General features: G+C 37.9%; 1 protein-coding gene across 2 annotated transcripts in view; it reads left to right on the top strand.

Annotated features, from left to right (window-relative positions):
* Nucleotides 1-1,014: 1,014 nt before the first annotated feature.
* Nucleotides 1,015-14,852, top strand: part of LOC108669557 (patched domain-containing protein 3-like) — a 15,199-nt gene continuing 1,361 nt past the window's right edge. The window contains exons 1-8 of one of the 2 annotated variants that reach the window (XM_018156928.2): nt 1,015-1,124; nt 3,802-4,575; nt 5,694-6,028; nt 6,773-6,973; nt 10,060-10,191; nt 11,134-11,280; nt 12,029-12,195; nt 13,660-13,872. In XM_018156928.2, coding sequence (XP_018012417.1) covers nt 1,057-1,124; nt 3,802-4,575; nt 5,694-6,028; nt 6,773-6,973; nt 10,060-10,191; nt 11,134-11,280; nt 12,029-12,195; nt 13,660-13,872 — 2,037 coding nt within the window. In that variant the 5' untranslated portion in view covers nt 1,015-1,056. Of the gene's footprint in view, nt 1,125-3,248; nt 3,312-3,801; nt 4,576-5,693; nt 6,029-6,772; nt 6,974-10,059; nt 10,192-11,133; nt 11,281-12,028; nt 12,196-13,659; nt 13,873-14,852 lie in introns of those variants that run through there. The other variant, XM_047885387.1, reaches the window with a different exon arrangement.

Below are 14,852 nucleotides of genomic sequence, written 5' to 3'. Positions count from 1 at the left end.
AAAAGTTAAGTTCCATTTTTCATTCCATTATAAACGACCAGGAAGGTAACAAACATGGAGAAAAAAATTCCAAACTTTATTTCATTTTGACTCCGAATTTTATGTGAGAGTTTTGCTTGAAATAAATACGGTTTACTTACGAGTTTAATTTCAAATTTCCATTCCAAAAATTATAACAAGTGATAAAACTACGAAATAATATAATAGAATGTCAGTAATAATAATATAAAAATAATATAGATGATGTTAATGATATATATGATTGCAATTATAATAGAATTAAAAATTATCATACTGAAACTGACACCTGTGACCTGTTCTGTTTGAGGGGCTATTAAGATCATGCAAGTATTTCATGTGTTGCCAGCAGCATTTGGGCTCGGAGGAATTCTGCCAGAACCGGTTCCTGGCTAAATTTTCAGCAACCGCTAATCATTCGATCGTATCTGTTCTAATTATCCCCTAATATAGAGATTCCAGTATCGCACACCTGGACACCTGGACACATGAGTTGCATTGAACTAGGCTCGGACTCTACTTGAAAACACACGGCATGTGCAGCAGTCTGGGAGCTGCAGTTGCGGGAAAATTGGCATAATACTTTACTTATATAGTTATTACTGTTAATAATCCTACAATGAGTCCAAGTAAAAGTGTCAAAGTAAGTACTTAATACTGAAAGGAACGGAACATGAAAAAAATTTGACTAAAACTATGAAATCCTGATAGTAAAAGTGGCTAACGGTTGTCAAAAACGTTCGCTGCACAATTCATGACGATAAACGTCCTGACGCTGCGCTCAGTAGACGAGGCGAGGTGTTAGTTCTCTGCTATCACAAATGAAGTCGCTGGTAGAACTTTCTTTAGTCAATGCGCTCAGTGGTCGTTGGGCTGGCTCCCGACAGTATAACCGCCGGAGTCGCTAGTATAAAACTTCCTTAGAGACACTGCATGCGCTTAGTAATCGAGACGCTGGGGCTGGGGATGTTATAACGCGTCTTGTAACTGTCTAATGCCAGTCTGCATGAGGCCGGAAAAACCGCTCCCGATATCACGATGGCCAAGGGTCTGCACCGATCAGCTACCACAGTACGAGGCTGGAATTTACTGCGAAAATGCGTCAGGTAAACTGCCAGTTGAGCGCTAGAGGGAAAGAATGGAGACCGGAGATTGGTAGAATCTCGGGCTACTACACTGCTTTCACCAGGTATTCCAGCAAAATAAATGTGCTAATTCGGGGATATAATATACAGTATATGGACCGGGACGAGGGAGGCTCGTATCATCCAAATTATTCTTATCAACGATACTATGTATTTTTTTAGTGATGGCCTCGAAATCGTTTAGGCAGAGTGTTTATTCGATCAACAATAATTGTTAGAAGAGCTTGAATATTATTTTTTCGAGCATAATATAATAATTTAGGTAATTATATAGGGAGTTCATTAACGAACATAAATATTTGTTAATAATAAAATGTTTGATGAAAAAAACATTCGTAAGGTGACATAACATCTGCCGTGAGAGACTCAACAAGCGCGGTGTTTGGACCAAATGTTGAGTAATATTTTTATGCTGCCTAGTGTCTTGTTCGTCTTTAATTTCTTCGGCTCTTGTTTCAACTTTTACAGCAAAAAATAAAACCAACATCGCATCAACGTATAGCATCACAATGAGGAGACAATGTATGAAGCTCGAAATACAGTCATTGCATGCGTATTTTTTAGGTAAATATTTTTCGCGCACGTCATTTCGGTCATGCAAGTCACAATATGAAGGCAAGGTCAGCCTTGTTTGCTGCCCAGTTTTTGTTTTCAGCTCAGGGACAAGTTGAAGATTTGTCCTTTCCTTTAATTTTGGATGGGGAAAACACTTTAATATTATGATTCCATGTTAAATGAAAGCAATTAAAATAATTATAAGGCTTTTCATATTCAGTGCAATAAAAATTGTCTAATTTTCATAATGAAGTTCGTCATAGAATGGAAAAACCGGCAGGCATGCAACTCGATGAGCCAGGAATGTATCAAAAAATAAAATATGTCTAGCACAAATAAATCTTGCCAAGGAATGGAAACCCTGTATTAACAATGTAACCTCCCGGCCCAGTATTCGTTAACGGGCGATAGGCAGAGCACAGAGCCCGAGTAAACAGTAAACAAGTGTGATTCTTTTCTATGAGGTTCGGTGTAGGAAAATGCAAACATTCGTGACAGTCGCACTTACTTGTAAATTATGGTCCTTCTCAAAACTCAAGATTTCTGTTGAAAACATTGAACAAGCCTATACATGAGAACAGTCGAGATCAAAATATGTTTGCTGCCCTCAGCAATATAATTGATGTAAGTTAGGTTTCTGTTGCACGTCGAATGCATCACATCGAATTTTCGATTGAGTCACTTGAAAATTGCAAATTTGTTGGCTTAAAAAGGGTTTCAATAGTTGAACACAATTAAATTGGGAATAGCAAATAGATAACGCACAGATTTAGATCTGAGCTGCACGGTCAAAATCTATTTTTCAGGTTGAACATCTTGATCGTCACACTGGCACGTAGCGCCTAAAAATTTGACATATGAAAATTAAGTATTACGCTATTCAAATTATCTTCAGCTCGCTATCCATCTTTGTTAACGTTAATACAGACAAATTGTTAACAGTTAATACAGATAACAATTTGTCCGTGCTGCAGTGTTCTTATATAAAATTTTCATTTATGTTGATTTCTGACTTTTGTTCTACGTTTTCCGACTCTAGCGATACATATGAAAAATTTACCGAATAATCAATCAAGTTTTGAACAAGTATTAAGTGAACCAATGAAATCAATTTTTTCAGAGAAGTAATAATTTATTTTGTTCCCTAGAAAATTTAAACCGGTGAATTTGCACTGCTGAGTCACATTTCCGGTTTGGCCGTGCAACAGAAAATCAGTCCTGAATAATTATATTTAATGACCTTATAATAGATCAGTACTTTACACTCTCCAGTTAATTCTGCACGTTAATTATACGGAACTACGTACGTTCTTGCACTTGGTCAAAATATAACGCAAAATGCAAAAAATCTGCAGTTGGTGACAACTAAAGGAAGCCACGGACCCATGATACATAGTTCAATCATGCGCGGACCTGCCAACTGAGATAAAGTTTGTTTTGATTTTAGTTTTAACGTGTGATGTGTGGAACAAAATCTAACCCCGGCCCGACCTCAGTTCACGATCATCCATCAACGAGGAAGGTGGTTGCCCTCTCAGCGGCATCTTAATTTCACCAGTTAATTGAGATCAGTTTGTAGAGCCTCCATCGCATGTAGGTGTCTGTATATTTTGCTTGAAGCACAAGGAATAAAACATCGAGTGTCTGGTCTCCCAGGCTACCTATTCATAATTGTAATATTTTTTCGTGTATATCACACGACGTGTAGTCTGAATTTATTACTGTTCATTCATTAACCACTGCACTTCCGAGCAGTGATTCTTTTCACAGACTTCTCCTATTGCAACCTATTCAAACAAATTCAATTGCTGTTGCGATAAGCTGACACCTCAGAACATTAGTGTTCTATGTGCATTAAAAACAAATTACCGACCATTTGTTCATAAAGATGAATGCATTAACATTTTATTCACCTCATGAACAATGTAGGAAGTTCCTGTTGCTAAAATAAGATGTGAACAATGATCTATTATACTATTAATAAAAAGGCTATGGATAAATCTCGTGTAAAATGTTTACACCCACTAATGAATTTTGGACGAAAATGATGTCAGTGTTATATTCATTTCTTCTCAATTCGCAGGTGCAAAGATCAACCAACCGAAATGAAGGAAAACGCCTTGAGTGGCCTAGGTTACATTTTGACCAAGTGCTTTCCTGATGTTAAATGGATTCAGGAGAGGAAATTCTTCTTTTTCGAGACGTTTGATTCTATTTTGAGTAAGGTATTTTTCAAGTTAGGTGAATTGATCGCTGATTATCCAAAATCATTTATCGTGATCCCAGTTTTGATCACTGTGATTTCCGTGACGGGGTTCCTCAGGATGAACTGGATTGACGACCCAGAGTTTCTGTTTTCTCCTTTGAATGGAAGAGCTCGCCAAGAGCGGGACTTCATTGAGGGATATTTTAAGCTGAACTACACTGATTCTTTCAACGAGGATCGCCTTACTCGCAATGATCCTTATGTTCAACTGGGAATTACGATGAAAGACTCGTCCAATATGATCGACCAAGAAGTAATGAACAAAATACATTCTATAGATGGAATTGTTAGAAATTTTGAGTTTCACGACGAAGAAGGCAAATCGTACACCTACAATGACATCTGTGCTAAAGCCGGAGGGAAGTGCGTGAGGCCTCGCTTCCTGGATTTAACCGTGCGCATACATGAAGTTAAAACTCGGAAACTAAACTTAACATTCCCAGTTATGATAAATCCTACAACATTCGACAATTATATTTTTCCATTTTTCATAGCCGGTGTTAAACTCTACCCTGAAAATTCCATCATGTCTGCCGAAGCCATCAAACTCTCTTACTGGGCAAGTGCCGAGAACCAAGAAATAAAACACCTGTGAGTATGAAGATTCAATTTTGTTGTCATGAATGGTTATCAGCTACAGGGATATTTTTTACATTTTAACTTCCTTCAGTTCTCGTCTACATTTTTGAGTGAGTCTGTACGGAACTTCACTTTTAATAGTCATGAATTTCGAGAAATGTGAATATATTCCATTTGATCGGTATATATGTTCTGATCGCCCTCATGTGTGAAAATATGTTCTCTCTCATCCAACCATATCATGTATGCCGATTTTACTGTGCATAACTACAGTACGTTAGATGTGAATGACAGATAGAAATGGATAGACTCTTCTTCGGCGGTCGTCATCGTAAATTAAATTTTATTTCCACCACTTTTAAAGCTAACCATATAAGCGGCATTTTTTACAACCTCATGAAACATTCCTGCAATAATAAAAGTTTTGAAGTGCAATTAATAACGCAAATTCATTGACAAAACAACGCAAGCCTGGCATAACCTTCTATTCGAGCTTGTTAAGTTATAAGGAAACTGATGGGAGTTTCGGGCGGGAACTTCCTTCGAGGATGGAAACTATAATTATGATGGCAAGTTAATATACAAATGCGTGCTGCTTTTACTGCTTCAAATGCGTTCATATATTTTCATGAGTTATCTGCCCAATGATTGGGTTTTATGCCATTTTAATATTTTAGTAAAAAGTTCTGCGGTTCAACTGAAAACAGATAATCACGCAAAATAACTTCAAAACGATAGGTGCGGTGAGAGCTTGGTGATGCAGTATATGTTGTTCATTTAACTAATTTTGGTTTTTGTCGTATAATTTCACTGGTTCAGATATCCTCATAGCAAATGGAACAAATTTGAGTCATATGAATATAGTTAAAGTAATAACATGTCCACATTCAAATTGCGTGTCATAATTTGTCTGCGTTTTCAGCCATTGCTCAGTCTTTTGTGCAGTCGTAGAATACAATTGTCGTGTTATCTTCGAATACAGCGACAAAATACAGCTAGCTTTTATGTCCCTGAGACGAAGAACTAACAAACAAATATAACGTCAGAATTTGCTTCTCATGAGCATCTTTACATGTCAAACCTTGTACAAGAAACAATATTAATCTGAAACTTCCTTTTCTGTCTTCCAGGAGTAATTTATGGGAAGAAAAGTTCCTTGCACACTTCATCAAGGGCTTAGGAGAGCCGAGTTTGAACATCGCAATGTACCACTCAAGGACCGCCGAGGAAGAGATTAGAAACAACACCTTGTCGGTGTTTCCTTACTTAACTGTAACAGTGTTTGTAATGACTGTTTTCTGCCTGGCCTCTGTCACACTGGGCGACTGTGTCAGAAGCAAGACTTGGCTCGGCTTAGTGGCCATCATTAGTTCAGCATTGGCTAGTCTGACGGCGTTTGGGGTCCTCATGCATTGCGGCGTTCCGATGATCGGCATGAACATGGCAGCGCCATTTTTGATGTTAGGTAAGTGACTTATCGATTGATTCTTTTATCATATACTTTTAGTGTATCTTGAATGGTTAGTGAATGCAAACCTCATATTTGAACTCTTATCTTTCCACTGAACACTTTTTTCACTCAAGAGGAGTTGCAGTACACTTTAGGTTTCGACCGTAGATGAAGTGACCGCGCAAACCCTGGTCCTTTGAGGGTTTATTTCATTGTGTTATGACTTAATTATTTCATTCATCGCGTCATCACTCGAATATTTCCTTCATTGTTTTAACGATTTTGTTTTTATTGCCTATGTGAATCTTGGAAATCTGGAAGTTGGTTATCATGAAATGCCTAAGTATTTGCACTTGAGTGAATTCCAGGAATAATTTCCATTTCACCTGTGAAGCAGTGTTGGTGAACGAAATCAGCCAGTGTATCACGATAAATTTTCATATACTCACTTATTTACGATGGGAATTTGTGGCACCACAATGCTCTTCCATTTTGAATAATTGTATAAAAAATGCCTGAATGTGTTTGTCAATATTTCAGCAACCGCAAACTTCAAACCGATTTCTCTTACAAAAAATACTTTGTGGAAAACATTCAAATCACTATATTCCAACCTGTATGAATTCTTTTGAGAGAAGCACGAAACTTATCATGTCCCGTGATATTTCCTGATGGTCCTTGGTACCATTAAATTGTTGTGATGGAAGTATCGGCCTATCACTTCATTCAAGTAATTCTCAAAGTATTTTTTTTCTCAAGGTATTGGCATCGACGACGCCTTTGTGATGCTTTCAGCTTGGCACAGAACGCGTCCTCAGGATTCGGTGCGGGAGCGCATGGCTCAAACCTACGCAGAATCCGCCGTTTCCATCAGCATCACTTCCATCACCAACATGATTTCATTCTTCATAGGCACCTTCACGTATTTTGCCTCCGTCAGAGTCTTCTGCCTCTATCTGGGTAAGGCTGAAGATTTTGATTTTGTGCTAACAAATTATTTGTGAGTTCAGAGTCGGAACCTTCATGGCACGAATTTTTTATTCGAAGGAAAAAATTCTTCGGTTTAAACATCAATTGCTGGCTTGACAGAATAAATGAATAGATAAATGGAGAAATTTACTTTAAAGTAATTTCTCAAGTGGGATGAATGCTTAACACGCTGTTACCGTGCTAGCGGGTGGGACAAACCCGTTGTCCACTTCAGAGTTAAACAGTGGAAGCTATTAATCTTGTTTAAACTTTAAATGAAAGAATTTTCTATTAAAATTATATTTAGGGATAGTACATCAAAACAAATGAAACAAGTGATATGAAACAAGTGAAGAATGTGACATTGATCAGTGGGCTTTAACTGGCAGTTACACTGATAAAGGTTATGAGCACTGTTGGCTGTTCTTGGCCAAAACCTTAGTTTATAGGGAGCACAGGGTAGGACTAGACACTAGAGTGACAGTGACACTGCAAGAAAAATAAATGGATAAATAACCCTTGTGCTCAATAGTGAATTCACAAGCAATATAATTCAATATCTTAACCAATGCCAGAATTTAATCTAAAATACTATTTATTATGCATTTAAAACAGTGACCGTCAGCCAAGAAATAATCAATTAATTCACACAAGTAAATTATTCAAATGATCAGAATAAATTTGGATAAAATATACCACAAGCATAATCACAGAAACATTAACAGCAGTGAAGTGCATAATGAGCAATGATACTAACAGTTACACAGACATTACTATTGATCTGATAAATGACAACCGAAGTAACAAAATATTGTTCCGATTTTGGAGAGCAGACTTACCAAGGCTTTCACTTTCAGGCTAACACAATACACGGAATGCCAGTGGCTGCTAGGTACTAAATGGCGGAACTGAATTGGACGCGACTGTCGTTAGTTGTGCAAATAAATCACTCTGAACTAAAATGGAAATAATTAAATTGAGTTAGACGTTATTGAAAAATAATGAATTAAAACGCAGACTGGTTGAGTGATAAAAGGTCAGATGCCTTCCGGCAACAACGCGACATATTCTAAAACGGCTTTTCTGATTATGTTTTTACTGTTTTGTCATTGAATATTATTTCATCTGACTCGATCTGGTGTAAATTTCGACGTCATGGAATTTATTTTTGGTGAACCATGCCCTAGCCATTTCTAATGAACCTACCCTAATAAATTTTGCAGTTATCATATCATCCCAAAATTGCTCGAAATAAACTAGTTATGCTGCAAAAAATTAATCACATAATTACATTCAAAATTACCACCAGACATGTTCGAAAAATCAAGATTTATTATCGTCAACATAGAATTCTGTTCTGGAAAAATGTCACAAAAGACACGGCAATCCAAAAGATTTTATCTTTTTTTCACAAAATGAAACTCATGAAATGAATCTCTCCGGAGCCTTTTAGTGTCCGTCATTTTTTTAACCGAGTTCTGCATTCGGTATTTGTATAATTATTCTATTTCTAGGGAAGTTTTAGCCTTAAGCCAGTGATTCCATTTAGAAGTTTGGTATTTATAAAATAATTATATTATTGAGAAGTAATAAAAGTATTACGCTTCCAAATGTTTTCCACTAAAAATAACTCTTCATGTCTTTGCACGCTGTTGTAATACACGCACATTGTAAGATCAATAGATTGCTTGTACCTTAGATTTGCAATTATTAAAACCACTTGATTGTTTAAATCGCAAATTTATCAAGAATTAAAGCAAAGAAAACAGCCAAGAAATTCACCAATTCTTAAGAATGAAAACGTTTCGGAGTCCAGCTCCATCGTCAGTTCAAAAGTTCAAAGCCTATAAGACAAACAGAATCAATTAGAAAACTAAATTCATATTGAAGATAAAAACCTAAATTGACAAAAGAAAAAACAAATACGTATGAGGTGACAGGCCTATCTATTTACAATTTCAATGAGAAAGGAGCTGAAGGCTGCATTTCACTAGGTCTCTGTTTCAAAGTAAACAGGGTTTCTAAAATTCGTAGGTCAGAAACACCGGTCGTGAAAGCTAGAACCCTATAAAATCATTATCGGGCACCGGAAAATTCCACTGCTCGGCATGGAAGCGCACAGTTGAATGAGGAGGATGTGCAAGTAATATTCCCGTTCTAAAACTTCTGCCCTTATGCTTCGCCAGCCTAGTGTAAAAATTGTGAGACGTCATACCGACGTACTCTGATGCGCACTGCGCACAACTGTATCTATCTACTAGGGACGAACCCATAAAAAGCGAGAGAGCATCTTTATACTTGAAGAACGAGCCGATTTTAAAGTTATTCACCAGCACCACTTGCAGATTAACATTCGGAATATATTTATTGAATAGAACTTTCAATTCCTTTGCCATAGTCTCAGATGCATTACCGAAGTAGGGAAAAGAACAATAAATCAGGTTCCTACTGTTACAATCGGGAACAACTTTATTATATTTTTTTTTATTAATTTTTTTATAAAAAGGCCTCCCACACTCACCATTCCAACAAAAAAAAAGAATTGATTTTATTAATTAAAAACAGGGAATGGTTTCATGTCCATGATCAGGGCCCCGACCTTAACGCCTCTGATGGTGGCCTACTACATCGTTCAGAGCCGAGTGTCTTGGATGTCGCCCAGCGCTGTACTTACAAGAAAGGCCATGCCTAGACATGAATTATATTGCCTAGACATGAATTTCTTCATTTGATTGTAAGCCAATTGGGTATAAACCTATGAATTTTAAAATCCCTGTATATTTTTTAACAGAAACCAAGTTTAATTGCAGCCTTCAGCTTCTATCTCCTGAAATTGTAAATAGACAGGCCTGTCACCTCATGTGTGTTTGTTTCTTCTTTTGTTAATTTAGGCTTTATCTTCAATTTGAACTTTAGTTTTCTAATTGATTCTGCTTATCTTATAGGTGTAACTGACGATCGAGCTGTATTCCAAAACGTTTTCATTCTTAAGACATGGTCAATTTTTAGCTGTTTTCTTTGATTTTAAATTCTTGATAAAGTTGCAAGTAATTTAAAAACGATGAAGATGCACGCAGGCATTTCGGTGTTGATGACGTACGTGTGGCACATCACGCTCTTCGGCGCCTGCCTGGCGCTGTCCGGACGCGCTGAGAAGCAGCAGCTCCATAACATTACCTGCAAGCGAGTCAAGTCCAGCTCGGAGTCAGGTTTGTGTTGTTAATTTGTTGTGGAATAATAAAGGAGCATTTTACCCCAAATGTCATTTTTAACTAAAAGTCACGCACCCCTTAATACGAATAATTCAATAATTTCGTTGGAACAACCGTATCAGCAAACATTTCTTGTTTCATAGCGTAACAATCATTTGTTATGTCATAGTATTACAAACATTTCATTTATTCTAATATTACGATTGCATTCCAAGACAAGAAGCGCTCCGAAAAGGACCAGCCTCCTTATTAAGCGTTATTGTGGAGAAGATCTCTGTCACGCAGCACTGGTGTTCACAAGGCCCAAAATATTTCTATCGCGTTAAAATTTCTTTACGACTGCGTCGTTTCGTCTACTCTTGGTCGTGAAATGGAATAAAGTCTATTTCGGTTCCAGAATGAGTATTTTGCTTGTCCGTATTTTCAAGAAACCATGATAAAAATTCATGAACAAAATTTTATTTTAAAGCGTTGATATATTTGATGGATGGTTCTTCACTTTGTTGCATCAAGTCACGGTGCCTAGCATGAGTTTGCGTTTCCACGATGACTAGCCAAAATTGCTGCGTTATGCAGTTTGCACTAAGCTAAAAGAAGACACATAATCCTTATCCGATTCGGAAAGTGACGCATGTTCTTGATAAAGTAAATCACGGTTTGAATAACTGTTTGAGCCAACTATCTTAATGTACTTCAAAGATATTAAGAATTAAGATAATTTTCTAAATTCAGAGACGTAAACAATCGTGATGTTCAAATTGTAACACCTTTTCTGCACTCCGTCATTCACTGCATGATACGCCGTTTTTTCCTGCCAAACTGGGTTATGATTTCATCACTGTTATGTTATGTTATGACGACCCACTCAAGGACCAAAAGTGCATCGCTATTGGGACAAATTTTCACCCAATTTTCTGAGCGTATCTTGCTAATTTTCAGCCGAGGAGTCGGCGTTTTATCGCCGATTCTGCGCCGGTGGAGTGGCCGCGTCCGACCCTAGCAATCCTGACGACAACCAACCACAAGCCGCCGTGATCCTCTTCAGGGACTACGTCGCTTACTGCCTAAACTTGCCAGTAATTCAAGGCAAGAATTCCTAATGTTTATGTTCATTGGATTATGAAACTATGTTTCTGTAGATTTTTAATGCTGGAATTGCCCATCCTGCTAGGGGCAACTATAGGTAATGGAGGGAGAGGTGATGGTCAGCTTTTCATGGCACTAAGGCCATAGATGGTTCCTCTACCATCATTGGCTCGCTGACCTGCCAGAACCATTTTATTGCATTACACAAGACTCTGGACAAGTACTCATATATCAACAAGGTACTCGTATCAGGATAAATGGCGAGTTGGCCATGAGCTGCTCTTCCCGAAAAAACTTGTCCCGAGTGGGTCTAAAATTCGGGTTGCTGGAAGCGAGAGACTGAGTCTCTGCCCTCCACCCTACCACAGCTCTTTAGTTGATTGATGCGGCGCTTGGTCGCTAGAAAATTATTGGAGTGGAAATATTAGAATTTAACGCGGCTCAGACTCTTGATAGCAGTATCGGTCCTCCAGCGTGCGTGATTCTCTACATAAGCTGATGCAATTTGTTGGTTTTCGATGATGATGGTATTGAGGTCCATGCTTCCTAGACAATTTTCCAAATGGCGTATTCCGAGCAGGTATTTCCACTCGGACAATTTTCGGAGCAGTTATTTCGGTGGGTACATTATTGTCTATTTGGAAACTGTCATTTACGGCTTAAAGATCATTGCGCTAGTTCGGAGTACACCTTATTGACCTTAACAATGAACATAGACGTTTCAGAACGTGACCTGACGATCCTCCAGGTGTTGTGGTGGTGGCGTTCGCAGCGTACTTGGCCGTGGCTGTGTACGGCTGCACTACCATCAACGATGGCATGCAGCTGCGCAAGACGGCGCGCTACGACTCCTACTCCATCCCATTCTACGACTTCACCGATAAATATTTTAGCAGTTTCGCCTACCGTCCCATGGTTGGTTTTGATCAGTAGAAAATTTTAAAAATTCGAAATCAAGAAAACTTACTTGAACTTTAAGCGTAATATTTCTGATTACTAATGATGTTAAACCTAGAGAAAAGGTACCCATTTAAATACCATATAAGAATTAGTTTTTAATTATTGCATTGTATAAAATAATTTGCTACACCGAATACTTATCAGGTTACCACTAAATTTTCATGTTTTTATTCGGTGACTTATTATTCGGTGTATATGTTTAAATCGGTTAAATCTAACAGTCGCCACTGAAAACATCAAGGCGTAGATGAATTTTTTCAGCATTATTGAAGATTGATGCTTGAAATGCCGGTCTGGTTTAGATAATGCAAGTGCAATTCTATAATATATATTTTTATTGAATACTTTTCCTGATGATTGATTGCCTAATTTCAACTCTTGATTAAAGTGGGATACATGAATATGGTTAAATAAGGTGCAAGATGAATCCCGCACGAATTTGACCCGCACTCCGGTTTAATATTACTACAATATTCCGATCAATCATCTGTAACATTATTTTCAGCTTAGCCACCTATTGTGAAATTCCAAAAAATCATTATTGCGCATAATCAACAATAGATTGGATTTTTATTGTATGGCTAAGAATGGCACGAGCCATACAATTTTGCCAAATTTCTGTACATATTTCATACAATTTACTCATAACATATAACATCTCGGCGCTGAAGCTGTATGCCTGATGTGGCCTGTCGCCGATTATTTTCCTTTTCGTGCCTTGTTCACAGATCTAATACCGTTTCATTTGACCGGATCTTTTCATGACTGACGATAGTTTCAAGTAGCTACTAGACTTCCACCGGGTTCGATATGGTGCTAGGCATTTCAAATTTGAACATATATTTTTCCATAGCTTCATCTAGTCTGTTCTTGAACGCGTTCATACTTGGAGCGCCAACGATGTCATTGAGGAGGCTGTTCCACATGTCGGTGATTCGAAGCGAGAAGAAATTTTGTCGCGTGGAGAAGTTGCAGCGCAGTTTTTTTTTTTTATAGCCGTGGCCCCTGGTGTTGGTTCTTGTTTCAAATTCTATAAATATCTCAATATATTATACATATATATATAGTATATACTCTATAATAATTTCATTCACCATCCGCCCATTTTTTCTGACACTTTTCATACATCTACAACTAGCAGATGACCTTCTGAGCAACGCCTGGTTAACCTGCGGGCAATTTTATTTTTTCCTTGTTTCCGCTCGGCCAGTAACTATCGCTTTGTGCCTCGTTATATAAATCTCTATCAGTCTGCATGATTATTAGCTAGATCTAGGCACGTTAATTCACGTTGCTCTACCCGCGCCACCTGTTTTTGACAGAGGATAACTTCAAGTATTCATTGCACATGATTTTTAGGAAAATTCCACATCTGGAGCATCCTGCTTGAATATTTGTAAGACTCAACCTTTTTTGCAGATTGTCTTCACCGGCAACATCACGTACAGCGATCCAGCCAACGAGAGGCAGTTGCTCGAATTCGTTGAGAAAGTTGAATCCCATGAGTTCATCGGCGATGAGTTTTACACGGATTGTTGGTTGAGGCAGTGGACAAAATACATGGCCAGGAATGGCAAGTATCAAGGATTGAATAACAGCGACGAGAAGACCTACATCTATAATCTCCAAGAGGTACTCGTAAAATACGGATATGAAGTCCACATTATCTAACATACTTATATCAAATTTTAAAAGATATGTTCAAAGTGAGTTTATTTTGGTAGCTGAATGAATTACGGACATGGCAGATAAGTAATAAGAATAGCAATAGTACGAGCTCTAATATATGATAGGCCAGGCTATATCAGTACCCTCTAATAGCTCAGTGCTTGTCTCATCTACTCATGCTTAATGACGTCATTTTTTCCGTTGCTCTCAGTGAGATTATGTTGGGCTTGGCGAAACGTAAATTAGAGAAGCTCGATTAGGTGTGACGTTGGTCTTAAATGACAAATGTATGACCTAACATGATGATTATTCAGGTCACTCTGTCTTTCAGTCTCTGAATTTTTCTAGTCAAAAAGCATCCAATGGTATTCATTGTGTATTCTTTACCATACAGCACAGCCCCCACAGTCACCTGACCTTTGCCTCCGCGAGTATAGAGTTTCTACTCTCTTAGAGTAGAAACTCTCTAAGAGAGTTTCTACTCTCTTAGAGTAGAAAAATTCCACGAATATCGGCATTTTGTGCCTTCTGTAAACATCGAGAGGAAGGTCTCGATTAATTTAATATATTTATTCAATTTTTGTTTAGAGTTAAATCCATAATCAAACTCATTCTTATTTTGCCACGGCGTAGGTACAAGTATGTACATAAATGTTGCCCGGTTCAATAATTAGTCAGACTCATTCGCTTACCGCCACGCGTCGTAGGTTCTTCTATATTAATGATTTGTTTTATATCAAGCATGAACATATTAGAATAGAATAGAAGTGTCGGCGTTGAAGACATAGGCCCATGGCCTGTTGCCGATTCTTGAACTTTTCGTGACGTGATTCACAAGGGATCCGGCCTTTGGAACCCGATCTTTCCATAACTGACGATTGATTGAGATAGCTGCTGGACTTATTGCCTGCTCCGTAATTTGCTAGGCATTTTAAGACTGAACA

Source organism: Hyalella azteca, unplaced genomic scaffold (genome assembly GCF_000764305.2).
Source record: "Hyalella azteca isolate HAZT.00-mixed unplaced genomic scaffold, Hazt_2.0.2 contig17787, whole genome shotgun sequence".
Lineage (NCBI taxonomy): Eukaryota > Metazoa > Arthropoda > Malacostraca > Amphipoda > Hyalellidae > Hyalella > Hyalella azteca.
The sequence above is the reverse complement of the archived record's forward strand: the minus strand, read 5'-3'. Positions and strand labels throughout refer to the sequence as shown.